At 42.1% G+C, this 27,132-nt stretch overlaps 1 protein-coding gene across 1 annotated transcript in view; it reads right to left on the bottom strand.

The window, feature by feature from the left end:
• The window catches only part of PRTFDC1 (phosphoribosyl transferase domain containing 1), an 82,768-nt gene that overhangs the window by 10,692 nt on the left and 44,944 nt on the right, over nt 1–27,132 (bottom strand). Inside the window, exon 4 of the mRNA XM_006208873.3 lies at nt 7,692–7,757. Coding sequence (XP_006208935.2) covers nt 7,692–7,757 — 66 coding nt within the window. The remainder of the gene's footprint in view (nt 1–7,691; nt 7,758–27,132) is intronic.

Below are 27,132 nucleotides of genomic sequence, written 5' to 3'. Positions count from 1 at the left end.
ATTTGACACAACATTGTAAAATGACTATAACTCAATAAAAAAAAGTTAAAAAAACTAAAAAAAAGACAAGAAACAACAAATAAAAAAATTATTATTTGGTGATTGTACTCCAGAGTATATTCCATACCAAAAGACATGTATAATAATAGTGTCTACAGAAACTATTTGTAATAGCCCCAAGTTGAAAGCAATTCAGATGGTCATCAATGGTAAATGGATAAATAAATCATGGAATATTTATACAAAAAAATAAAAAATAAAAATGCTTATATACTTTACATTAAAGTTATCATGACATTTTATATGCATAACCAAAATATTAGCACATCTAACAAAAGTGACAATAATTTATTTCATTTTATTTTTTTCATTTTTCCCCAGTTTTATCAAGATATAACTGACATACACCACTAAGTCCATTTAAGGCATACAGCATGCTGGTTTGACTTAGATCCATGTTGTGAAATGATTACTGCAATGAGTTTAGTTAGCATTCATCATCTCATGTAGGAAAAAGAAAAAGGAAAAGAAAAAGAAAAAGAAGAAAAAACTTTTTTTCCTTGTGATGAGAACTCTTAGGATTTACTTTTTAAATAGTTTTCATATATATCACTCAGTAGTGTTAACTTTAGTTACCATGTGGTACATTATATCCCTGGAACATATTTGTCTGGTCACTGGAATTTTGTGCTTTTTGACCAGCTTCTTCCAGTTCCCTGGCCCGTCACTCCCGGCCTTTGGTAACCACCAATCTGAATTCTTTTTCTATGAGGCTGATTTTTGTTTTATTTTGTTTTAGATTCCACATATAGGTAAGATCACACAGTATCTGTTCTTCTCTGTCTGACTTATTTCACTTAACATAATGCCTTCAAGGTACATCCATGTTGTTGAAATGGCAGATTTCTTTTTTTTTTATGGCTTAATCAAGCCCATTGTATGTGTATACCACAGTTCCTTATTTGACAGTAATTTCTTGATATCATAGAAACCTAGTACATATTTAAATTTCCCCAGTTGTCCTTCAAATGGCCTTTGCTGTAGCTGGTTTGTCCAATCTAAGACCATGCGTTGGATCTTTAATTCTCTTTTCATTTAGAATAGTCTCTTTTTCTGTACTTCTGTTTCTCAAGTTAACAATTTTATACACTGTCTGTTTACTATATTACATAATAGATGAGACTTTAATTCTTTCACACTACCTCCCTTCTTTTCCCCATCCCCCAGTGCTACCTTGTTATGACCGTATCTTCTTGTACAGGTTACATTTTTTTTTCCCACTACAGAGTCAAGTAGTATACTATAATATATTTCCTTTTAGAGCCCGTTTACTTTCATGGAATTCCTAATTGTTTTTCCTACCATCTTCCAGTGTCTTATACAGCCATAACCCTTCTTTTTTCTGCTTTTTCTTTTTCTTTTTTTCCCCAGCAAGCTCTTCTTCCTTAAAAGCAGTATTATGAGAAAAATAATGCTTATTATTTTATTAATAATTTATTATTAATAGAATTATAAGTTTTTATTGGTTAGTTATGGTTTAATTACATGTCTCAAAGGATTTTGGAGGATTAAGAAAGATAAATGGGTTGCTAACATCTGTAAAAACACAGAACTTTCTGAGTTTCTTATAACACTAAAAAAGTAAAATTATTTAGCAGGCTTATAAATGACGGGCAAGGGAATCCTGATATAGAAAAACTGTCTGTACTGAAAGGGAATGATGCAGAAACCTGGAGTTCTTTAGTGCATTATATAGAACAGTCATTACATGAATATTTATTTTCCTTCATAGAACATCAACTATGTTTTCAAACTCTTTCACTAGTAATATATGGATTTACTGTCTGGATTTTTAGTGGCCCATCTATTGTGTGAAAAGCTCACCTCCAACAAAAGCAATGTCTTCAGTACCTTCGGAAGACTGGCTCGGCCACGCAAAACAAGAAGTAGCCTGAGACTAGAGAGAAATTGACTACCCCAACTTTGGAAGCATTTTCAGTACCTACCGTCTACGAGAACCATGCTCTTTATACTTGAATGGGCCAAGATCGGCTCCACAAGCCAAGAGACAAAGACTGACTCATCTTTATATGATCAGTATATAGCATGGAGACTGGTATGCTGTAGGTGTTCAAAAAAACAGTGCTTGTGGAACAAATCAATTCTGACCTCCTTTCTTTCTCTAGTTCATCATAGTTTGACACATGTGCTCCACTTTTCTCCTTAATGATGTACAATTCCTCCTTCACTGAGCTATAATTAATGTCTACTGCTTTTAATTTTGCATTAAGAAATCTTCTAAAATTCCCATCTTTTTGAGTGGGCAACCTTGGGGAATTTTTTCGGAACACACTGTGCCTCCTTAAACACTTCCCATCTGATCACTCCCATCACCGAATCGGAGATGTTCGCCAGTTACTGTCTTAGTCACCTCATCACACCCAGCTCACTTCCTCCCAGAGAGCCAGTAAAATCTGCAGCCTGGGGGCCGCAGGCAAAATTCCTGTGGGGAATCTCCAGAGTGTGTTCCTTCTTTTCTGTGGCCTGATGGACCCTCATCCCATCGAGTTTCCTTAAGAAAAAGAGAAGGAAGAAAGAGAAGAAAAGAAAGGAGGAAAGAGCGATGCAAATCTAAATGATTTTCTTAAATAGGTTATTCCTCCTTTCAGTCTTTAAACATGCAAAACAGTGGCACACCACAGTCTAATCTTTGGTGATGTATTTTTGTGGCTGTGGTCACGCTGAGCAGAGAGATGGCAGGGGTGATGATGAGCTGATCATGGATGCTGAGCATGAGTGGGAGTGAGGATGTAAACCCTCCAGAGAAAGGCATGCGGTCCAGCATCTCACTTTATGTGACAATTCACAGAACCGCCAGAATCATCAGTCGGTGGGCATTTCCATGATTGTTCTCAGCTAGTCAGATGCAATAAAAAGGAATGATTTAAACAGTTCAGGCAGCCAAGGAGGAGATTTTGGCAGGTTCCGGTGCTCCACTCTGGCACGTGATTAGAAACTTATTTGGGGTGCGGGGTAGGGGGTGGGTGGCATGGCTCCTGAAATCTTGCTCTTAACCTGCACATCTGTGTTTTTCTGCTGCCGGATTTGGGCCTGTTTCCATGCATTTGGTTTTAGTCCTCCCTTTCAGAGATTTTCTCTTGAACATGAATAAAATCGTCTTGCCTTAATGGCTACACACATTTTATGAAGTGCCAGGATTAAATCAACTTTGAAAAAAATCAGCCAGAGAGCGCCCTGTGCAGACAGCTTAAACACACCGACCGCGTTTTACACTGTGAGCTGAGGGGGCCATTGCACTGAAGCACTGAGCGCTCCTTTTATTCAACAGTCGTGACCTATTTAGAACCATGACTCAGCCAGCCTTTCTTGTGAGCTTTCTTCTTTTTGCTTTAAAAAAAAAAGGGGAGGGAGGGAGGAAGGAAAGAAAAGAAGAGAAAAGAAAAAAGGAAGAAAGGAAGAAAGAAAGAAAGGAAGAAAGAAATCTTGCACTTAGCTTGCACATCTGTGTTTTTCTGTTGCCGAATTTGGGACACTGGGCACTCCTGTCCCCTGCTCTGCTGTGTCCCCAATTCCACTGTTCTTGCTCCCTCTTCTGTGCTGTTCCCAGACCTACTGGTCCCAAGTAAAACCTCACCCTCTCTTCTCTAAGGCAATTACAGTCCCAAGGCAACCCTCCTTCTTTGGATTTCCTTAAGCTCAAGGAAAAAGTCTTAAGTGGAAAGATCCCTAAAGTTCTCAGGGTGCTGAGCAGGAATATACAAGTTCACGGCCGAGTTAAGAATTTAATGATAAAGGCAACTTCAATGGACATTGGTTGATTGAGAAATCGTGTGATTCCTCTATGAGAAGGGAGAAGTTCGATGACCCGTAACAACCCTTCCAATGTAGGTATTTACCCAGTGCATGCTCCATCCAATGCAGGTATTTATGGAAGTTTCAGACTGCCTCCTACCACCACTAAAAAAAGGGCCCCCTAATTGTGGGGTGCCTTTTCCTTTTAAGTTTTTTCCCAGCTGGTGTACATTCTACATGATGGGAAGACCCCAGAGGGCCTCTGAAATTTGCTTTGAAAGATCTCTTGAATTCTTAATGGATAGATTTTCTTTCTGAAAGGCTGAAGAAGAGGTGAGCACAGCAGGGCATATGAATGCGTTTATTTGTTTAGGGGAAAGAAAATTCCAGAAGATAAGTGAAGTTTTTTCCGCTTCTCCACTCTCAGGTGTGTGGCATCCACCGAGTCAGTCTCTCCTTGAATCTCTTGTGACACCGAAGCCCTTCTGCTTCTACAAAGAGAACGTCCCCTACTCTACACCACTCATCCGATCCCCACCCAAACCAGTGGGTTGACTGTCCTTCAACGTGACCTGGTGGGCTTCTGTTCATCCTTCTCTGACATGTCCTCCCATTCCCAAAATTAATGAATATATCTTTCTGATCTCCATCTAAGAGAAAGAAGAGCCTGTACTCACTCAGCCACCAAATACCTATTCTGACCTGTCATAGATGAGGCACCGTGCACACATCACATGGACATGCTTGTAGGGGAAACAGGTGAATAAAAAACAGTCCACAGAGTAAACCCAGGAAATTGTGGAAAGGGCTTCAGTGGAAACAGGATGGTGGCAGATGAATGGAGAATGGGGTGGGGGTCGTGTGCAGGGGAGATGTGCTCCTTGCAGACAGAGTCAGGAAGGCCTCCCTGACATGCGAGACTAGGCTGAAATCTGAAGGATGGGAAGAAAGTGGATTCCAGGTAGAGGCCACAGCCTGCCCAAGGTCTTGGCAGGAAGGAGCTTAGCTGGGGTGGTGACAGCACTGGGAGGTGGGGGGAACGAATGGTGTGCAGTGAAGTTGGGAGGGAGGCAGGGCTGGGTCTCTCGCGTCTTTCGGGCTGTCCCGAGGAGGCTGGACTGGAGTCTCAGAGTGTTGGCTTGCCAGGTAAAATACAGACATCCAGATGCATTTGAATTTCAGATAAAGAACAACTTTACAGCTTAAGTGTGCTCCAAATATTGCATGGGACTTGCTTATACTAAAAAAAAATGTATTCATTGTTCCTTTGAAATTCAAATTTAACTTGGCCTCCTGTTTTCCGTTTTGTCTTTTTTACTAAGTCTGACAACCTTAAGTGACAAGCCGCTGAAAGGTTTCAGCAGGCAAGTGACGTGATCCAGTTTGTATTTTAAGCAGATCCCTTTGACGGCTTCTTGGAGAGTGGTTTGGAGGGTGGCAGGAGTTGAGTGAAGGTGGGAGTTCAGGCAAAGGAGTTAGGCTATCGCAGCACCCAGAAGACGGAGAGTGGTGGTCTCACCCTAGAAGACCAGTCTTTTTAAACTTTAATGTGTGTGCGAATCATCCAGGGACCTTGTTAAAGTGAAGACTTAATTCAGCAGGTCTGGGGTGGGACCCGAGATACTTCATTTCTAATAAGCCTCCAGGTGGTGCTGACTTCGCTGATTCCCAGACCAAAGGTCAGTGAACTGCAGCCCACTGGCCAAATTGGGCCCGCTGCCTGTTTTTGTAAATAAAGTTTTATTGAAACACAGTCATGTCCATGTGTTTCCATTTCATCTATGGCAGCTGGCTGCTTTCATCCTATGATGGCAGAGTTAAGTATCTGTGTATGGGCCACAAAACCTAAAAATATTTCCTGTCTGGCCCTTCCCTGGAAGGTTTATCTGACACCTGCCCTAGACCACACTTTGAGTAGCAAGCTCTGGACTTGGATGGTCACCATAGAGATGGAGAGATGGACTTGGATGGTCACCATAGAGACGGAGAGACGCGGGCAGATTCCAGACTGGGGCATTAAGCACCCCCTTCTGATGGGAGCCCAGGCGCCCTGAGCTGCAGAATCTTAAGCTGTCGTGACAGTTGAGAACCTGGCTAATCAACACTGATTCATCTTAAGAAATATTTACCCAAGAGGCCCAAGGGGTTCTACTTGGCACATGTTTGGATGTATATAGAAACGCACCTGTGCACCCATGGGGAGTGGAAAGGTACCACGTGATAGCACCTGCCAAGCTGGAAGAATCATTTTGTCGTGCTAGCAAGAAACTGAAGCTGACTCCGGCTGGGACTAACTGCTGGCTGGCTTTCCGTCTCTCCTGACTTCTACTTTCTCATGGTGGCGGGGGGGGATGTGGTCCTTGCAGCAGTTGTAGGAGGGGAGACTGAAGCACATCCTTGTCACCCCTTCTGCTCACCCATCCCCGTAAGAAACCACCCTTTGCTCAACCTCCCCTCTTTCTCAAGGGAATGGAGTTTCCAGTGCTTGCTTAAGAGGGAACACCACTTTAAAACAAAAGAGAAGACGATTTTAGAAGGCACGGGAGAAAGATCACACTTTTTCTGTGCAAATTTTTTTCTTGGCATTCCTTTGGGATTCCTTAAGAGGTGCCACTTTGACAGATTCCGTGGCAAATGCACAAGGGATGATATTTCTCTTGTGGAATCAACTTACGAGGCAACGTTGTACAACAAAGTACTAAAATGACTCATCATTTAAAGACCACTCCAGGGTTGTTAAAAAGTTAGGAATTTCTGGAAATTGCTCTGAACATTTTATCTTTCTAGGATGTTACTTTCTGCATGGATGTAATACATACATTAACATTGACAAGTTAATTCCAATTTCTGTGGGACGTAGTTTCTTACTAGATAGCAGTTTAACGCTTGGATGCTACTGTGCTATTTTTGGAGGAGAGGACAGGGAAGTGTGCGGTTTTGTAGTCAGTCCTTGTGGCTCTGCGGGGTTCCCGATGTTATTACACATATTTTTATTACACGTGGCTCCTCTTCGTTGTCCTGGTGGGGGAATTGCATAACAATAACAACAGCAAATATGAGAGATTAAGCTTGGGTAATAGATTGAGCCGTTTTACTTAGAAAGCTGGAGTTGTTCGTGGATAATAAATACATGATACGTCAGCAGGGCTGAACAAAAACAAATTCCGTGCTGCTTTCATTCACAGCAAAACTTGCATTTCAGGTCACATTTCCACAAAGACCATCTGCTTGATGAAACAGCTCTTCCTTCCAAGGCATGGATTTATGTCGGGATCCAAACAGTTTTCCACTTCATTATTCAGCACTGGCAGGCTTGGAACTCCAAGTTAACCTGGGAGGTGTCGGCCTCATAATTTCATGGGCTCCATTCTTTTTAAAGAGGGGGAAAGAAGGCAGAGTGCTGAAAATGAAAAAAATCTCCAGCAATCCTTTTTTATTCCTGGCCTAAGTTGTAAACATTTCACCAAACCTGTTTAAATGACTGATTGATGTGCTTAGGCGCCGAGGCACTGATGAGAGGGAAAAGTAGGCAAATTAGGGATAAAGCTTCCCTTTCAGGAGGTACGTGAAAGGGTGAGTAGAAAAAAGAGAGAGAGGAGAGGAAAGCTAAGGGGTTTTGTAATACCAGGTTGTCTGAAACAAGATTGGAAGAAAGCTTGGAGAGGAAAGATTTGGTTCACATCATGTCTTGGAAACATGACAGAAGGAGTGTTTTATAAAAACAGAAATCGTTAAAAGGATTCACACATCCATTTGCATGAATTAGCAAACCCGGGAGAGTGTCCGAGACGGACTGCAGTGCCGACCTGAAATGAAGGTCACTGATTTCCCCGCAGGGTCGATGCCTGAGCCTGGATGGCGCAGTTACATTAACAAACCTTTCCAGCCAGTGTTGAAAGAGCATCGCCTCCAATTATCCGCATCTCACCCATGGACTGGTCGTTCTAAAAAATAAGAGACAATATTTTACTGTACAAGAAAAAGCATGTTTCCCCGTCTACCCAGCCAGCGGCTGGACTGTGCCTTACAAATACAGCGCAAATAGCTGGTACAGATTCATGGTTGCCTATGGTTACCAAGAACCACTCCCCTGCCCCTGTGCTTGAGACAAAGCATCCTCATGGCTGGCAGGACAGCCTGCGTGGAGAGGGGGTGGGAGGAGTGGAGAGAGGGTGAGCAAAGCTAATATTGGAACAAAAAAACCATGGAAGGTGCCCAAACCTCTTTTGAGGCAGATGGAACTGGAGAAAACAGCCATGCTCCTGGACTTCCCTGGGGTGGAGGGGGCCACGGGTGCCCCACGGTGGGCCGAGCATTGGTCAGTGGTGCCAACGAGCCCCAGTTCCAGCCCTGCAGTGGGGACCAATTAGACTGGTTTCCAGAGAGGTTAGAGTTCTCCTCAACTCCCTATCAGCGCTGGTCCAATCTCTCATCCGGCGTCAAGGGCATTTCTAACCAGGCCACACACACATGGCTCAAGCACTATTACACTTAGCCCTTCAGACTTGGATGGAGTTTCAGTAGTTCCAGGACCATGAGACCTAGAACCACGATTCGAAGACTTTTCATTCAAATCCTACTAGAGGTCATGTGTGTTCCTTTTGACAATGTTTATGTAAGGGACATCATCCTGTCCCAACTAAACCTCACACACACACACACACACACACAAAATGAACAAAATACGGATTGTTCCACATTATCACAATGAATAACATGGGGGCAGAACGGAAAAAAGAGCAGGCAACTTGTTTTCTGGCCTCACTGCAGAGATGCATTAAAGGAATGGAAGCAGGTATCCTACAAGCAGTTGGCTTCATGACCAAGCAAGACTGCTGTGATGTTGCAGCCCCTTCCACCAAAGAGTAACCTAAGGGAGAAGACCCCAGCAGAGGGACCAGATGCACAATGTGCTGAACCAGGAAACATCTTCGCTTACCGCTGCGGACAGCTGCGGCTTTGGCCAGTCCAATGCTAATTCTGGCAGGAAGGCCCTGCCGCTTTCTGGGAGGAGTTCGTTCCGTATGGATCAGGTGGGGCCGGGCCTTCCCTGAATGAAGCTATATCCAGCCTCGAACTTTCCAGCTCCTTAAGCCAATTCATTCCCTTAAAGGAATTTTCTTGGGGCTGGTTTGTACAGGATTCTGTCACCACCGGGAGTCTTCATCCAGACCTAGAGTTACTTTGTCATAGCATCACTCATCTGGGAAGGGGAGAAAAAAACTGCCACACAACCAATATAACAGTTTGAATCAATGTTTCTTCCTTAATGCTCAAGAGGACAACAACAACAAAAAATGACCTTAAAATGTTTTTACTTCCACTCTGAAAGCATTCATTCCCTGTTGCAAAAGGAGTGGGGACAATGCTTGAAAGTGGCCCATAAGTTAAATAAGACCAATAATTTCCTACTTATGGGAACTGATCTCAAAAGGAGAAAATCAAAGACTATCCGGAATTCACTGATCGTTTGCTGGTTTTGTACAGGCAGATATAATCATAGGTTCACAAGCAGGCATGTCAGTAGGTTCAGAACTTGTCAAAAATGCCCAAGGAGAAAATTTTCTCATCACTTCTAGAGGTGCTGAGATAGAGGAGTTAATACAGGGAGAATTTCTGCATATTAGACTCAGATACGGTAACGGCAGCAGGAAAAATAAAATTTCAGTGCCTCCAGAGGACGGGGGAATGCAGGATTGGATGCAACTCCTAAACCACAAAGTTAAATGTAACAAATGAGATTTATACTCTGCCAGATTGGAGTAAATTTCACAGTAATTCTATGATTATCTTCTCCATTCTATTGATTAAAAACAAAACACAATATATCAGAGTGCTGAATTCTATTCTCTAAGTCACACATATAGTGTATTTTCAGGCAAGTCTAATTTCAGAAGATCTTACTTAGTCCAAGCTTATAACATATTTTAAATATTAGATTTGTCCTTAATTCATCTGGATCTTGTATCTTCCAAGTGTGTATATAGTCAATTGTCTTAATACCATCAATAGAGTTGTTTACTTTTTCCCTTACTGGTTTGAAATTTCATTTTTTTTTATCATATCCTTCATTCTCATACATGAAGGTCAATTTCTACATACTTCTGTTTCACTAACCTAAAATGTCTATTTTAGCATCCAAGCCATACTGTTAAATTATTGTAGCTTTTTAGTATGTTTTAATATGTGGTAGAAAAAGTCTCGCTGTTTTGTTCTTCTAAAAAATTGTCTTGGCTACTTTTGGACTCTTATTCTCCTATCTGGTGGGTGGTTCTGAAGATCAAATGAACTGATACAAATAGAACATTTAGAACAGAGGCTGACACATGGTATGTACTCAGTAGATGCTGGCCATGATTAATTTCTCCCCTTTCTTCCCACTCTTCCTTCCATCCCTCCCTCCCTCTTTCCTTCCCTCCCTCCTGGGAAATGATCACGGCTCAGTCCTCCCTGGTACACTGGAGTCAGGCACTCGCCTGCTTTAATGACTCCAGAAAACACATCTTTTGTCTTTTGCTGGGATGGAGAAGGGAACCTAGAGGTCCAGCTTCTCCATTCATGTGCTTCCCATCACCGTGCTGCATCGAGCCTGTCCCTCCCTCACCCTACGTTCTGAGAACCTGGTGACTAACTTGTGGGCCTTTTGGAAATCCCGTGGCAGACAATTCTTCTTCTCACTGAAATTTCCTTGCACAGACATTTAGATTTTCACTTGCTCTCCTTTCCTGAGTCAATGACCTTCCTTAATCAGTTTTACCTGCTGAAAAAACACTGACATCTCTTGCCGACTGAGGTTTTCTCCTTCTCCTCTTGTCCTTGTGGGTATATATACACACGCCTTGTTTGTTTCTTTACTGTCTTTCACTGGGGTTTCAGGAAAGAACGGAGTTAACTGAATGCATTCAATTCGCTGTGTTTAACCATGACATTTTTCTAGTGGTTCAAAAACATCTTTACATTTCTAGGTTGTTGTGACTTTTTTTTTTAACGTCATTGGGTTTGATTTGATGACATTTTATTTGGAATTGTTCATCTGATCTTCACAAGTAAGACTGACCTATAGTTTCCCATTCTTTGGCTACCTTTGGGAATTTTTAAAGCAAGTTATACAAGCCTCACATAATGAGTAGGGTGGTTCTTTGTCTTTTTTTCTATGTTGGAGAAGTCTGTATATGAATGAATTTATCTGTTTTGCTAAGGTTCAATAGAGCTCAAAATAGATATTATTTAATCCCCAATTTACAAATGAGGAACCAGAGGCAGTAAGAGTTTGAATAACTTACTTGCCCAAAGAGGCTCTAAGTAAGTGAAAGAATCCAGTTCAATTCTAGAATTGCTTGGCTTGACGTTATTCTTATGTTAACTGCCTCCCTCCCTCACCATATTCCTAGAAGGTAGAAGTAATAGTATGTCTTTGAGAGTAACATGGAGAAGAATTGGATCCTGGTTGTACTAACGAAATAAAATACATACGCTGAAATGGCTAGGAGATGTCCACATCTTGGTAGAAATGTTGGTAGCGGTTGTGTGGATTCACTTAAGTAGCAAAGGAAATCTCTGACATGTGGTCCAGGCATCCTGGGAAAGAAATATTTTGGAAATTACTAGTTTAGGTGATCTGATCTCCAGGTACAAAAAAGATCACACCCAAACAGCCCAGGAGGTGTGGTGACTGCTCACACAAGAGTATTTGGACTGTTTAGATAATGTTTACAAAAAAAACAGAACTGAGGAAGAATACACAGCCTGAATTCCTGTCCTTTGGAGGAACTGAAAGGGGAAAAGTAAAGAAAGCAAATAAACAAGAGAACCACTCTCTAAGCCATTCATTTCCAAAGTCAGAGCCACTTGCTTCAAAATCTATCTATGCAAAAACTTCCTCCACATTCTCAGCCTCACACATGACTTTTCCCTCCCCTTTTCAGCCTAACTCTTCCTTTCAGCTATTCTTCTGTGCTCAGTGGGGTCACTGATACTATATCAAATGGAGAGAGAGGCAAACCTCAAACCAAAACAGTTCATTATCAGATGTTTGAATAATCAAACCAGAGAGCTGCTAATTCAAATGTTGTAAACTGTTGAAAAATTTTTTTAAAAACCCTCTGAAACATTTGATACCAAGTCAGCTAACGAGGACAGGCGACTCAGTTCCAGCGTCCCCAGTTTTCTTTTCAACCAGCAGCTGATGCAGGACCTGACTCTTAACTGGGTCCCCGAGTCCTTGAGGCTGCCTGGGGTAAAAGCAGAGGTCACGGGGCAGCGCAAGCTGGTGGCTTTTGTGCCCGCCCCTGGGTTCAACCAGAGCAGCTCCACTAATTTCTGTTACAGTCACTGGGTTCAAAGTAAGGTGGTAGGTAGCAAAAAAGTTTGAAAACTATCAGGTCAATATTTTCTTCCTTTGAAATGGACTTGCCTTCTTTTTGGTTTCTGTTCATTTAAATATCCATTTGTTCCTGAGATCATTTTTGTTTAGAAACTTATTCTTACAACCCATGTGGGTGAGTTGTGAGCAAAGAGACTACAGAGAATGGTGAGCAGGGAGTGGTGTCCCCGGGCCCCCTCTGGGACCAGCCTGCCTGGCTTCCAGTCCCAGCTCCGCCTTCTATTAATTGTATGACCTTGAGGTACCTACTTAACCTCTCAGTGCTCCAGTTTCCCTGCCTATAAAAAGACTATGTGAATAGTTCCTACCTCCTGGGATCATTGGGAGGACTCAATGAATTCATATAAATTTGGTACTTAGAAACATGCCCGGCATCTAATCGGAAGCAGTTCATAAAGTAAGCCTTGTCTTCTTATTGTCTACTTTTAGTCAAAGAGACTTGCCCGTCTACCTGAATTTCCTAACACTGACTTTGTGATGATTCTTCATTCAGTTCACTGAGGACATGACTGATTGGTGAGTGCCCCCCCCACCCCGTTCTCTGAGGTTAGGGTTTTTGAGGCTGACAGCTACCCATGAACACGTGGTTAAGGAAGACTCATATCCTTCCATGGCTACGTGAAAGTTAAAAACAAGCTCAGTTGTGTGCTCCTTTGGGGTCTCCCACACTGTGGGGTCTGAGTCTTTAAAGCAGACAATTTCACGGGTGTAATTAGCAGCATTCCACTTTGCTGTTTTCATCTTTCTCCTCAATAGACAGAAGCCACCTGGAGATCGTGTTTGGACCCACTTTTGTCCTTACCAGCTTTTGTCGGTCGTTTGTTGGAGCCGTTTACAGTCAGTAGAACAAAGAGTTAACCTTGCAATTGGGTTACAAGATGGCGGCAGAAGATCTGTAGTACAACATGAGAATGGACGTGTGGGTTTCCGGTAATTTATCCAGGACTGGCTGCGTTTTCGCTTTGGGGATAATAAGATACCCCAATCCCTCCCTTTAATGCACCATCTTAGCTTAAGGTAATTTAAAATAGATTTATACACCTTGTCAACAAAAGAACCTTGACTAAGAGTTCATGCTAATTTACAGGAAAAGTCAATATTTGCAAATTTTGACAAATATTATTAGTGACAAATGACTTGTGACACATCTCATCACTGACAATTAACATCACTGTGCTGCATGAGAGCCTAGGATTTCCTGGCAGGCATCACACTGCTTCATCCTCCACGTCTTAGCGTGTTCCGGTCACACCTCTTCACTGGAGTAATTCTTATTCTTTCTTCAAGATCCAGTTCAGGCATCATCTCATCTAGGAAGCTTTCCTGGAGTCCCCTGGAGTTCCCTGGACTTGATCTGTGTCTGACAACACTCTATGCATAGCTGCATGTCAGTAGACCACATTCAACTGGCATTTTCTGTGGAGGCAGCAATTGCCAATGGCATGAAAACTTCAGCATAAGCAGCCTTATTTTCATCCTAATGGCACCCCCAGTAGCTGATGCACTATGGATTCCAGTGTTGAGCCTGACTGAAGCATCTGAGTACATGTGTTCACTGTATTTTTAATACCTTTCCCACTACCCACTTTAGACACCAAGTGTTCTCAGGCGGCACCTGGTTTCTCTTGCTTTAAGTTTCTTCTCCGGCTGTCCAGAAGCTGGAAGGAGCTTATTGCCCAATGGAGACAGTGGAAAATTAAAAACTACAAACAAACACATATGAGAAAATACCCAGATAGCTCAGTTGAAAGGGGCACAAAGGAAGCTGACTTGAATAACTTGGAAGATGGGAAAACTGAAAAAAATACAGATCTTCCTCTGTGATGTCTAAGTGATTTCTACCCAAACTATATTTTATTCTTTTTTACTATTATTTCATTATCTCAGTTCCCAAAGACCCTTCACAATACTTTTTAAAACCTAAATGCAAAAATTCATGTGAATTCTGAACATGAAAAATATGAAAATATGAATTATGAACATATCTTAATATCAGTCATTCATGCCATGATGAGTAAAGTATACATTTTAAAGCCAAACTAGCATTTTAACCAGGAAAAAAAATATGTATACGTTAGCATGTATGATTCAGCTCATTTGAAAGCACACATATGTTTTGCATTTCCTGAATCTGATGTGTAACATCGCAAGCGTGATGGGATATTATTCAAAGACAGAATCTACCATGTTTGGTATTCTACCCAACTCAGTCTCCAGCAGGGTACTAGTTAGTTAAGAGTAATCCCTACCCAACAGAGAAAAGCTCTTTCCTTTATGAAAAATATGGCGATCTTGGGTCAGAAGAAGGGACCACAATGATGAGAAGAAGCTATAGGCTGGTAGGAATAATGGAGGGTCCTTAAGATCAAGGAAAAAGGGAAGAGAAAGAAGAAAATGGACCTTTACTTCAACTTAGTTATAAAAGAAAGACCCAGGAAAGAGGAAACTCAGTATTTTTTTTTTTTTGGTTTACTTATTTATTTATTAACTTTTTTTATTGAGTTATAATCATTTTACAATGTTGTGTCAAATTCCAGTGTAGAGCACAATTTCTCAGTAATACATGAACATACATATATTCATTGTCACATTTTTTTCTCTGTGAGCTACCATAAGATCTTGTATATATTTCCCTGTGCTATACAGTATAATCTTGTTTATCTATTCTATATTTTGAAATCCCAGTCTATCCCTTCCCACCCCCTGCCCCCTTGGCAACCACAAGTTTGTATTCTATGTCTATAAGTCTGGAGGAAACTCAGTTTAAAAACAGATTCTGTGACTTTGCTTTACATGGACTCTGAAACCACGAAGCAAGACATCCTTCTGTTTTGAACCCAGGTATGGACTTGTTGTTTTGATTTAAATTATGTTTTTAAGTTATGGATCAGAAGGAAAAACAAGCTGAGCCCTTGACAATGACCCTAAAGGACTTCAGTAAAATCTGTGTTTTACAATGTGGATGACCATAAACCAGTGGCGACTATTTCCTGAAAGACCATTCTCTCCACACATTTTTTTCCCCCTAAATAACCCAGGGAAGATTTATAATGATAACTTAAAAGAGAATAACCAAATGGAAATTGTGGTTCAACAGTAAGGAAATCTTGACCCAGCTCTCTGGAGCCCATTTTAAGATTGCCAGAGGATGGGACAGTGAACAGAAGGGCCAAGAGAGAGAATTGCTGGCAGGTCCCACACCAGGGAAACCTCTAAAACACACACATCGCTTTTTGGCATCAGACTGGATCTGCCTTTGTTCCCACCCAACTGTACTCTGGGTCCAAAAAGTTCTGCTTCCTTGTGTGACTTCCCAGCTCCAAATATTTCTGAAGCTGCCCATGCCTGCAAAATAAAGTCTGATTTTGTCATCGCCATGGGCAGGGCCATCCTTAGAGCCAGGCAAGAGAGGTCTTGCAAATCACAAATACCAAACACACAGACATTTGCTTTTTCCTTTTTGGTCTTAAAAGGAAGTTTTTGGGGAAAATTCTGTAACAGTTTGAGCTAATGGGAATTATGCAACAGAGACATGTGTGCTGAACTGGGCTTGCCCCACTCCTCCCATCACCCAACTTGCAGGGCCAAGTTTGTGGTGCAGAAGGTGGTGGTGGCCTCCTTTGGGAAACTAGACCAAGAGAGGCTGGTATAAATAATTCAGGTAGACCCCCCCTAAATCACCCAAAGGAGGTGCTTCAGACACTGGACTCCCCAGATAACCAGGTTCTCTCCTGCCTCTCTGCCTAGGAGGTAAAGTCTAGGAGGCATCTGAGTTGGAAAAGACAGGCATGAAGAATCTGGCTATTCCAACTCCCTGTAGAGCTTAACCTGGCCAGCCCCACGTGGGGTTCGGGCAGGCTCAGTCATCACCCAGGAGCTGGTCCTGGGCCCAGCTGGTGCCCTGCCCTGCCCAGCAGGCACACAGCTCTGCTCAGGCTTGTAGGCTGCAGGGATGAGCATGGCTCCTGTAGCCTCCAGCTCAGGTATCTGGCTAGAAACATGAGGCTGGCCACAGACAAAGCTATAAAGTTTCAAAACTTTAAATATTTAGGCGTGTGATACGTGACTCTCCATTTGTTCTCTTACCCTGGGCCCTATAAATATGAAAGGGAATCTGACCTTGAGCACCATTTATGGAGTATTTACTAAGTGCCAGGGACTCTGTGAAACCCATGACCTATGTGAATCCAACCGAAGTCCTAGGAGGTCCAGCAGTTGTGCTCTTGGTATTTATTTACTCATGTTGCTGAACACTAATGTCCCCCAAAAACTTGCACCTGGATGTTTATAGCAGTTTTATTTGTAACTGACAAAACTTGGAAGCAACCGAGATACCCTTCAGTGAGTGAATAGATAAACAGACTGTTATACATACAACAATGGAATATTATTCAGCACTAAAAAGGAATGAGGTGTCAAGCCATGAAAAGAAGCTTAAATGCATATGACTAAGTGAAAGGAGCTAACCTGACAAGGGTCCATATTGTATGTTTCCAACTACATGACTTTCTAAAAAAGGCAAAACTATGGAGACAGTAAAAAGATAATTAGTTGCCAGAACATCAGGGGAGGGAGAGATGAACAGGCAGAGAACATTTTACGATGATTTTTAGGGTCGTGAAAATTCTGTGATACCATAGTGATGGGTACATACTATTACACATTTGTCCAAACCCATAGAATGCACAACACCAAGCATGAACCCTAGTAAGAACTATGGACATGGGGCGATTATGATGAATCAACGTAGGTTCATCGGTTGTAACACATGTAGCACTCTGGTGGGGAAAGAAGAGGGGTAGGCTGTGGGGATGTGGGGGCAGGAGGTACACAGGAACCTTTTCCTGGATTTTACTGTGAACCTGAAATTGCTCTAAAAAATAAAGTCCATTAAAAAAAATCTTATGAGGCAACAGTAACTTAAATAAAGTTTAGGTAACTTTGCCAAGTACCTTTGGCCAAGGTCCCACAGCTAGAAAGTGGTGGAGATGAAGGCAGGGCAAGGGGAGGGCATAACTCACTGGTAGAATGGATGTTTAGCATGCACGAGGTCTTGGGTTCAATCCCCAGGACCTCCATTAAAAAAATAAATACATAAATAAGCCTAATTACCCCCCCCCCAATAAATAAATAAAAAGAAGCTGTCACTTTAAAAAATGTTTAAAAAAGAGCTTGGATTTGAAGGCAGGGCAGAGATTCACCCTCTGTCTTGCTCCAAGGCTTCCATCCACCCAACATGTCCTATAGCTTCTCTCTGGGGTCTGCTCACAATCTGCCTTTCCTTGTGACTTGTCCCTGTACTTCTTCTGCCCCATGTGCACATGAATCACCTGTGCAGATTGTGATCCTGCCTGTCTGGGGTGGGGCCTGACAGCCTGCATTTCTAAGGAGCTCCCTGGTGACGGGGATGGGGCAGGTCCACAGGCGACACGCTGAGTCTCCACCATCTGTGTTCCACCCACGCCAGCCTGCTGGCTGAGTCCAAAGCACACTCTGCGTTTTATCATCACCGTGTGTCACGGATGTTCCCTCCACCCAGAATGTCTTTCTGCCGTATCTCTGCTTGTCAAAATCCTAATCTCCCTTGGATATAGCAAGTAAAGTCTACTTCCATAATAAATCATCTCCCGATCCTCGGCCACTCCTGTAGTCAGCCGGAACTGATTTCTCCCTCCGAGGTGTTTCCCTCGCCTTCAGATCAATTCATGCAGCCCCGGAGCCTTCCCTGTTGTACTGGGTCCTCCCTGCTCGTGGGCTGTGCATCTGTTCACTTCTGCTCTTTTGAAAGCAACGTGATGAGAGGGACTCTCTATCTTTCATCTTTATCAGCTCCTTAACACCGAGCGGGGCTGTGCATGCAGAAGGGAACATGGCCTGCTTGCCCCTTCCTCGACCTCCCTGACACTGGTCCCCTCTTTTATAAAATGGGGACAATAACACCCACGCGTCTGGATTGTTGTGAGGTTTAAATTAAATGTCACATGTAAAATGCCTCGCCCATGGTACGCCCCTGACCAGTATTTATGGAATTGGATTTTCCTTTTTTATTTTCTGAATAAGGAAAAGAGGTGGGCGTGGAAGGATTGAATGACAGAACTGGGCCTACTACCAGGTATCCTAACCTTTACTGAAGTCATTTATCCACTCGATCAAGCTCTACTTCACTTTATTTTGGTTGTGTAAGTAACTCCCAGTCATGCATGTGACTAAAATGTATCAGCATTTACAGAAGAAACCTAGAATATTGTTTCCCAGTTCACATTCTCCATACAAATCACCGGCTAAAATTCAGATAGGGCTGGCCAAAGGCCTCGATGTAACCTTACACCTTGGTAAATGATAAAGTAACATAACAATATATTTAGTATACATCTATAATGTAGTTGTGTGTCTTATGTCACTCAAAACCACCAAATTTTAAAACAGGTATTGGTTTCCAGATTCAGTGTGATCGTAGGAGAGAAAAGAAATGATTATGATCAGACAGAATGATTGTCTTCACCAATTACTCACTGGGACACCTTGGCAAACTCACTTGATTTCTCATTTACTTCATCTGGAAAATGCAGATACTACTAACCGCCTTCCTTGCTTCTCAGAGTTCATGTAACAAGCAAACGAACCACCAATCTATGCAAACGCTATGAAAAATATAGCAAACTTTTTATGTGCAAAAAAATCATTAGCAATATCTTTTAGGCATAATCCAGAGCTGGAGGGTGGGGTGGGGAAGGCAATTTATGTGAAATATACAGAAAGTGGAAGACTTCGGGGGAGCCACCTATCAAACACTTCATCTACGATTATTATTTTTTAGGTTTAAGGTCTTTGCTCTGACTGCGCCAGGTTTTTAAATGAGACCTGAGTCACATGTGAGAAGGTCAGAGAGCAGGCTGCTTGGAGAGCCACCTTCTCTTTTTCAGAATAAGAAAAGATGGTTTATTTGATGTAGGCATGTTGATTGGCAGTGTGGGCTTGCAAATTCCTTCAGTATTAAGTCATGTCTTCAGAACTGGGTGGGGTGCTGAGTTATTAATTTTTTTTCTTTTCCTCTGGAAGCCAGGGCTTGGAAGTAGCTGAAGGCTACATGTGAACTGAATTGGGTGGTCTCGGGGAAATTCTGTGTAAACAGCACTGCTCCTTTAAAAGTAGCACAAGACGCTGCACATCTGCCTGTCCGTATAAAACAAAACAGGACCTGGACTCCATTAATGGGCCTGAGGAATTAATTATTCTCTAATAAATGTTTTTATAATCACAGTGGAAAGGAAGGTCCTGGACACAGAGGAAATGAGATTCTGCTGTACCAGTTTGTTGGCAGAAACCTGGAAGAGAAATGGGAGACAGAAGAATACCACAGCTGTGCCCGACTTAAGAGATGTTGTGCCTTCTTCTAAATATGGGGAATGTAGGCTTCAGTGTAAGAAGTTAGTGGAAGGTACCTTATTCTAGACTGCCAACAAGAATGCCACGTTACTCTGGGAGGGTGGCTTTAGCGCTTGGCTTTTGCTGGATGATCCAAGAACAACTCCTCTGTGAGACATTCAGCTGGAGCTCCAGACCCGACCGCTTCTGTGCCCTGAATGTCACTGTGTCCGCGTGACATGTGCTAATGAGCTCCAGCAACTGTGAAACAGGGCACTTGGGCTGTCTGGTCTTTGCCTCCAGATACTGCTAATGCATGAAATCCCCTCTTCTTTCCCTTTGCTCCGTTGAATATTTGCTGTCATTGGCTGATGAGCACGAGGGCCTTTGTTTTGTAAGGGACGGCAGGGAAGACGACTGACTGAGTTAAAGATGGTAGGGAAGAGAGAAGAGGAAGCTGGAGGGTGATGTGGTCTCTGTTCCCCATCTGGATCCTGGGACCGCATTTGAGCCCTGATGTTGGAGGACTGGACAGGTTTCATTACAGACTAAGATTCTTGCAGGGGTGAGAGGTCTGAAACACAGTGTGTCCAGAACAGTCTGGGGCCCCTGCCGCTGTGAGAAACCTGGCCCGATCCTGGTACCCGGAGGACTGGTACTCTCACAACATTAGCCAAGCCTTCACTAATGATGCGAGAAGAGGCTTCTCGGGTAGAGACTGGGCGGGGGCTGGCCGAGGAGGTGGAGATGCTCTGTGGTGACTGCAGCTGATAGACTGATTTGTGGACACATGTGAGGACCCATTTGGGGACCCTCAGAAATAACTGAAGAGTACATTCTTGATTGGGCAACCCCAATTCACTGCACTTTGGGCATACTCATAAATGGAGCCACTTCTGTCTTTATTGACTGGTAATGCCAAAGGTCAAGGCTACATAGAAAATGACACTTGGGTTTTAGAAATTTTAGGTATTTATTTGGCATTTATATAATCTTCCTCTGGCTATGTTAAATTCATTTGCTGTAAAACTCATGATGTCTTTAACGTAATGGAGTTTGTGAAATTTTCCTAACATGGCACCTTGCTTTTTAATGTAAAAAAATTTTAAGGGGGTGATTTTTATTATTGGTGTAGTTTAAAAATTTCATTATACTTTGGAGCGGTCTCTGTGGCTTCTGGTTTTTTTTTTTTTTCTTTTGCCAAGATGGAATAACAAAAACCAGATTTACCCTCTTTCAAGTCACACGAGTTTCTTGGTTTCCCAATGAATATCAAAGTTATGTTTACCCGACACTGTAGTCTATTAAGTGTGCAACAGCATCACGTCTAAAAAAACGATGTACGTGCCTTAATTTAAAATTAATTTATTGCTAAAACATGTTAACCATCATCTGAGCCTTCACTGAGTTGTAACCTTCTAGCTGGTCTTGCTTCAGCGTTGATGGCAGCTGACTGATCAGGGTGGTGGCTGCTGAATGCCGGGGTGGCTGTGGCAACTTCTTAAAGTAAGACAACAGTGAAGTTTACCCCATCAACTGACTCTTCCTTTTGAAAACAATTTCTCTGGAGCATGTGGTGCTGTTTGATAGCACTTTACCCAGGGTAGAACTTCTTTCAAAATTGGAGACAATCCTCTCAAACTCTGCTGCTGCCTTATCCGCTAACTTTATGGAATATTCTAAATCCTCTGTTGTCATTTCAACTATTGATTAAGTTTGTCATCTTATATGGGCACAATTCATGGCGCCTCCAAACAATTACAACAGTAACATCGAAGGGCGCTCATCACAGATCACCTGTAATGGGCACAATAATGTGGAAAAAGTTTGAAATATTGTGAGAATTACCAGAATGTGACACAGAGACACAACGTGGGCAAATGTTAAAGGGAAAATGACATTGATAGACTTGCTTGACACAAAGTTGCCACAAATTTTGATTTGTAAAAAACACGGTATCTGCGGACTAAGTAAAGGGGAACACAACTAGATGACGTGTGCCTGTGTGTTGTTTGAAGCTGTTAAATTGGTAGGAGTTTGTCATGCAGCAACAGAGAAATCATACAATTGAACAGGATTAGTGGCAGATGGGACACTGCAGAAGAAATGATTAGTAAACTTGGTGACAGCAGCAGAGATTATCCAAAATTGAAAAAGCAGAGAAAAAAGAATTTTAAAAAATTAAAAAGATCATCCGTGAGTTGTCGGACAGTTTTAAGACATGGCCCAATAGACATGTAACGAGTCCCTGAAAATGAGGAGTGGGGAAGGACAAATGAGAATAATGGCTGAAAAACTTCCATGTTTGGTGAAAAGTATAAATCCACAAATCTGAGAAGCTCAATGAAATCCAAGCACAAGCAACAGGAAGCATACCATACCAAAGCATAAAAATGATAATGATGAGATATTTCTGTTTAGAAACAAATCAAGCGAGGAAAAAAATGGAACACCATTGTCAAAGTACTGAAGAAAGACTGTCAACTTACAATTCTACGCCCCGCAATATTATCATTCAGAAACTGAGAGTGAAATAAAGATGGTTTCAGACAAAGAAAAGCTGAAATACTTCATCACCAGCAGAGCAGCATTGCAAAAGAAGTTAAAGGAAGAACTTCAGGCAGGAGGAAGATGATATGAGAAGGAAATGTAGATGTGCACAAAGAAATGAACAGCACCGGAAATGGTAACTACATGAGTAAATATAAATTTTTTTTCTTTTACTATTCAAGTGTTTTTAAAAGAATACACTTTCAATTTTGGGATCATTTCAGACTCGCAGAAAAGTTGCAGAGTTAATACAAAGATAAGTGGATATATGCTGCCTACACATACCAACTTTATGTATTAAGAAACAAATCGGTTAAAAATAAAAGGAAAGAGAAACATGAAACATTAGAATTCATTAAAGAAATAAAAATGAAAATACACGACCTCTATTCCTTTCAATGGCTAATATTAAAAACCATACTGACTGTTGGTGAGGATGGAGAGGAACTGGAACCCTCACACACTGCAGAAGGGGATATAAAATGTTACAGCCACTTGGGAAAACAGTTGAGCAGCTTTTCAGAAAGGTAAATATGTATCTACTCTAAAGTTCAGGCATTCATCCCTAGGTATTTACCCAAGAGAAAAGAAAGCTCCTGTCCATACGAAGACCTGCTAGGGATGTTCACAGCAGCTGTATCTGTAAGAGCCCCCACACTGAAAACTGCCTCAGTGTCCGTCATCAGGTGCCAGGCAAGCGGGCTCAGAGGAGGTGCTGCAAAAGGGAAGTGCCAAGCGGACGAATGGACGTGCACACAGCATCCTGCACTAAGTGTGCTGTGCCACGTGCGCCTGGAACAATGCTTGTCGGTTGGCCAGTTTCAAAGAGGACGTCACATCTGGTTGAAGTATTTGAAAATGTAAAAACAAACAAACAAAAATCCCCTGGAAACCCCCCAAATAACTCAGTTTTAAAAAATAACAAACGCATTTGACTAATGTTACATAATTTACAGTCTACTGTAGCCGAAAGTTCTAGGAACTTGCTCCGAGTGCTCTATCCCCGTTTCCATCATAGCGACCACAAGGCAAACTGCTTTGACATGTGCTTTTAAATCCCATTTGAAGTCTCCAGGGTTCTGACTAAGTCACACTTCTTACGTAAAACTACTGGCTTTTTTCTCTTCACTCAGTGCCATCTATTTCTTCTCCATGTTCACCCCCGATTCTCATCTGCTCAGATTGGCGATGCAGTGTGATTTTCACCCCCACAATCAAAATAAATTCTCTTTCCCTTCCATTTATCTGATGATAAATGCCGTAGGGGCCAATTAGGTGATGCAGCTGTGGTTCTGTGCTCGCAAGCCCTGCCCTTCCGGCACAACTCAAACTGAAATTTAATAACAAATTGTGGGTGCTATAAATACACTGGTCCACGGTGGAAAGGGACTGAGGTATTTCAGGGGGCAAATGACAATGAAAGCAATACTCTTCTTCACTAGAAAACTGACATTTCAGATTCTATCAAAATGTTACTTATTCTGGAGCATTAAAGACCTAAAAGCAGATTTTGTTACCACTGGCAGACATGGCTACGTATTAAGATGCGTTGATGATTCTTAAACCTGCCACACACATGATGCTCCATTTTTTTTTATAACTCTGGTTTTTACTTGGCAGAGAAAGTCAGGAAGAGGGTGTTCCCAGAGTCCCTTAAAACCCTGGAATTTAGCTTATCAACAGATAATAAAAATCCACTCAAACTCTGTTCATATGACATCTGTCTTTGTAATGGCACTTCTGACCAATAGGAAAATGGAAGTAGCACATCCTATATTACAAAATGTTATATTTTTGAGAAAGAAAACTCACTTAAAATTCAAACACAACTTCCAAATATGCAATACAGTAGTATTATTAACTATAGTCAACACGCTGTCCTTACACAATGCTAAGAGAGTAGATCTCTAAAGGTCTCATGACAAGAAGAAAACAGTGTGTAACTGTGTGTGGTGATGGATGTTAACTAGACTTACTGTGGTGATCATTTAAAAAAATTCAATGTAATTCATAAGGAAAGTATCCCAAGTTGAAAAAAAAAGTTTCATGGGTTCATCTCTTAATAACTAGATAGCCATACATTTAATAAAGTTTTTGAAAACACTGATTCTCCTCATTTTCTTATGTTTAGAAGAATTTAAGTTTCATTAACTTACAATAGTAATAACCAGCCTTTACTGTGATGGAGGATGTGCTGGGTTTTACCTGCTTTATCTCATTTTCTAGATGAGAAAATGGCATCTTAATTAAATAGCTGGTCCAAGCCCACTCACAGGGCCTGCCAGTAGCGGAGTTCTTAAACTTGTCCGTCATGGTGAACTTCAGGAAAATGATACAGGTTAATGCTCACGGCAGCTAGTGGCAGCACGGCTCCAAAATGCATGCCTGCGGGCGCCTACCTTGTCATGCCTGTTGGAGATGTGATGGGGTCAAGGCGGAGGAAAGGCAGACACTGCCTGTCTCTTGATAACGTTTCTGCGCCCTCAGAGGAAGTATTAAAATAGGGCAGCCCTGCTGGCCCTTTGCTTTTGGAACTGCTGCTTAAGCTGTGTGAGTCATGCTCTTGGGCCCCTGCCTCTGTGGACACCGACTGCTTGGTCTTCACTCAGAGACTCTGGAGAGGAGGCAAGGTGAGTTTTGCTCCATTGTGGTCATGTGTAGTCACAGGAACCTAATGGTTTCTCTTCGTGCTTCCTGTAGCTCAGGGTTCTGTGAAAGCACCGTGGGGCCAACCTGGGCTTGCAGATGAGAAAAGTGGCCGAGACCCGGGTTCCCGCTAACCCAGAGCAGCTCCACTTTTGAGGTTTTATGGAAGATATCATTTAAAATGTTTCAGTGCTGAAAAAACGTTTGAAAACCACCAGGCTGCTGGGAGACGACATAGTTCAGTGGTTAAGATTATGGCTTTGGAGCTTGATAACATGGGTTCAAGTCCAGGCTTAACCACTCCTGGACTATGTGCATCACTGAGCAAGTTAACCGACACTCTGGACCTCAAACCTATCCTGGCCCCAGAATAGGAATCCGTGCTTGTTATTAACACGACCGCCTGGCTCTCTGAGGAGATGAAGGAATCCGGTTAAAATTCAGGAGGAGAACGGGAAATAGTGGTTTGTGAGAGAAAAACTTGGGGCCTGGCTCCCCAGACAGGTCTGAAGTAAAGAGAGGCATTTAGCTGTGTTATCTCTTCTAGTGATAAAATGCTCCTGTTATAAATGTGAAAGCTGAGGTCTATGGAAGTTGTGACTTATCCCAAGGGCAAATTAGAAGCATACGTTCTATAAATGATTCTGTTTCTACATCCATGTAGGGTTTTTCCTTTCTTCCGGGAAGTTCTTAACTTTCTTAACCAAATAAATTAAGTGGTTTTCTATACATGAGGGGGCCTGATGTGAACTTAGAGAGAATGTATGGTAGTGGAATACAAGTGAAAGAAAGCCTTAAAGCCTAAGAGGGGAAGAGTTGAGGCTGGCCAAAAAACATATGTGTGTATTTAAATATAGAAACATATGTTTAATACTTAATATGTATGTATAGATATTATATATAATAGACTGATTAAAAATGAAAATCAACATGCCTTAATGCAATCTTTTTAACCCATTACATCAATAATAATGATATAATAGTACAGACTTCATTACAATTTTTTCCTATAGTGGTTCTCAGACCAATGGAAGGTAGGTCAACACACAGTTAATCTAAAAATAAAATGAAAATTGTTCCTCCCTCTTCTTTCTTATTCTGCATTGTCACAGCGAAAAATCTCAAACATCAGCTGTCTCTTTGGCCACATCATACTCACACAGTAAAACGCACAGAAGGGGCATTTGGTTGGACAACCGGCTGCAGAAGTCAAGGGCATGTGCCTTAAAGGACGCCTCCCCGAAGCCTTTAATTATGAGACCTGGTGTTTCTTCACTTGCAGCCTCTTCCTGAGAATCCTCGAGTTCACTGAGTTCAACCTCAGACAATGTAATGCTAGTCCCTTCCTAACGGAAGGGGAGAAAAAGATGTGAGTAAACGCATCCTATTGGAACCACAGCAGAGGAGAGACAGACCATGTGCCATTCAGTCTGCAGTGAGGAGCACCGTGCCTCTGTGAAGTCCAAGGTCACCCCAGCTCCATACCAGAAGGACAAACCATTGTGAGCATGTCAAAAAAATTGATGGCCATCTGAGTCAAAGATGATGGCCATCTGAGTCAAAAGAAAATCTCCTTAGAGTCAGTTTCCCTGCCAGGGAAAGGGCTTTCCCATCCCCCCTTGAGCTGCTATGTCTCGACTTCACAAATCCAGGCAAATTACAGCAGAAATGCTCCTGCTACCTGCTGTCACCTCTTAGGATGTTTACTGGATGCATTCTCTTCCCCTCCTCTCGGAATGAAGAAGGTTGTTGGTATTTTTGGATCAAAATTAGGGCAATGTGGTGCTTTGACAAATCCCTCTGATGGCAGGAAGCTCTGTTAGCATTTTGATAGAGTGAGTCAGGCAGCCAGGCCGCCCAACGGAGTGATAAGGGAGCCGCTGGCACGATGCTCTGAGGCTGGAGGGAAATCCAGGGCTTCCTTATAAGAATGACCTGTTTTTCCCAAGAAGCACAAATTGGAAAAAACAATGAGTTGGCACTTTTTGCCTGTGAAATTGAGAAGTGTATTAAAGAAATAGAATGACACTATCCCCTAGCTGGTGACAACGTGATAAAAAGAGACACTTTCACAAACCCGCTGTTGGACATACACATTAAATGCAACCGTTTGGCAGGGAAATCTGGCGATAATGTATCAAAGGCTTTCAAAGTGCACCCAGTTTTAGGAGCAGTTGTAATAAGAGGATCAGAGATGTGTACAACATCTTGTGACTAAGGATGTGTATCACAGCCTCATGTATGATGCTGGAACACTTTAAGTAAACTGAATATCCAATAATATGGTTCATATATTTATGAAAAATCTGTAAATATATCCATATGATGGGATGCTTACCAGCCATTAAAAGTGGTATAAATAACTCTTTTAAAAA

The sequence above is a fragment of the Vicugna pacos genome, chromosome 35 (genome assembly GCF_048564905.1).
Source record: "Vicugna pacos chromosome 35, VicPac4, whole genome shotgun sequence".
In the NCBI taxonomy this organism is placed as follows: domain Eukaryota; kingdom Metazoa; phylum Chordata; class Mammalia; order Artiodactyla; family Camelidae; genus Vicugna; species Vicugna pacos.
Note: the sequence above shows the minus strand (reverse complement) of the source record. Positions and strands in the feature narration are given on the sequence as shown.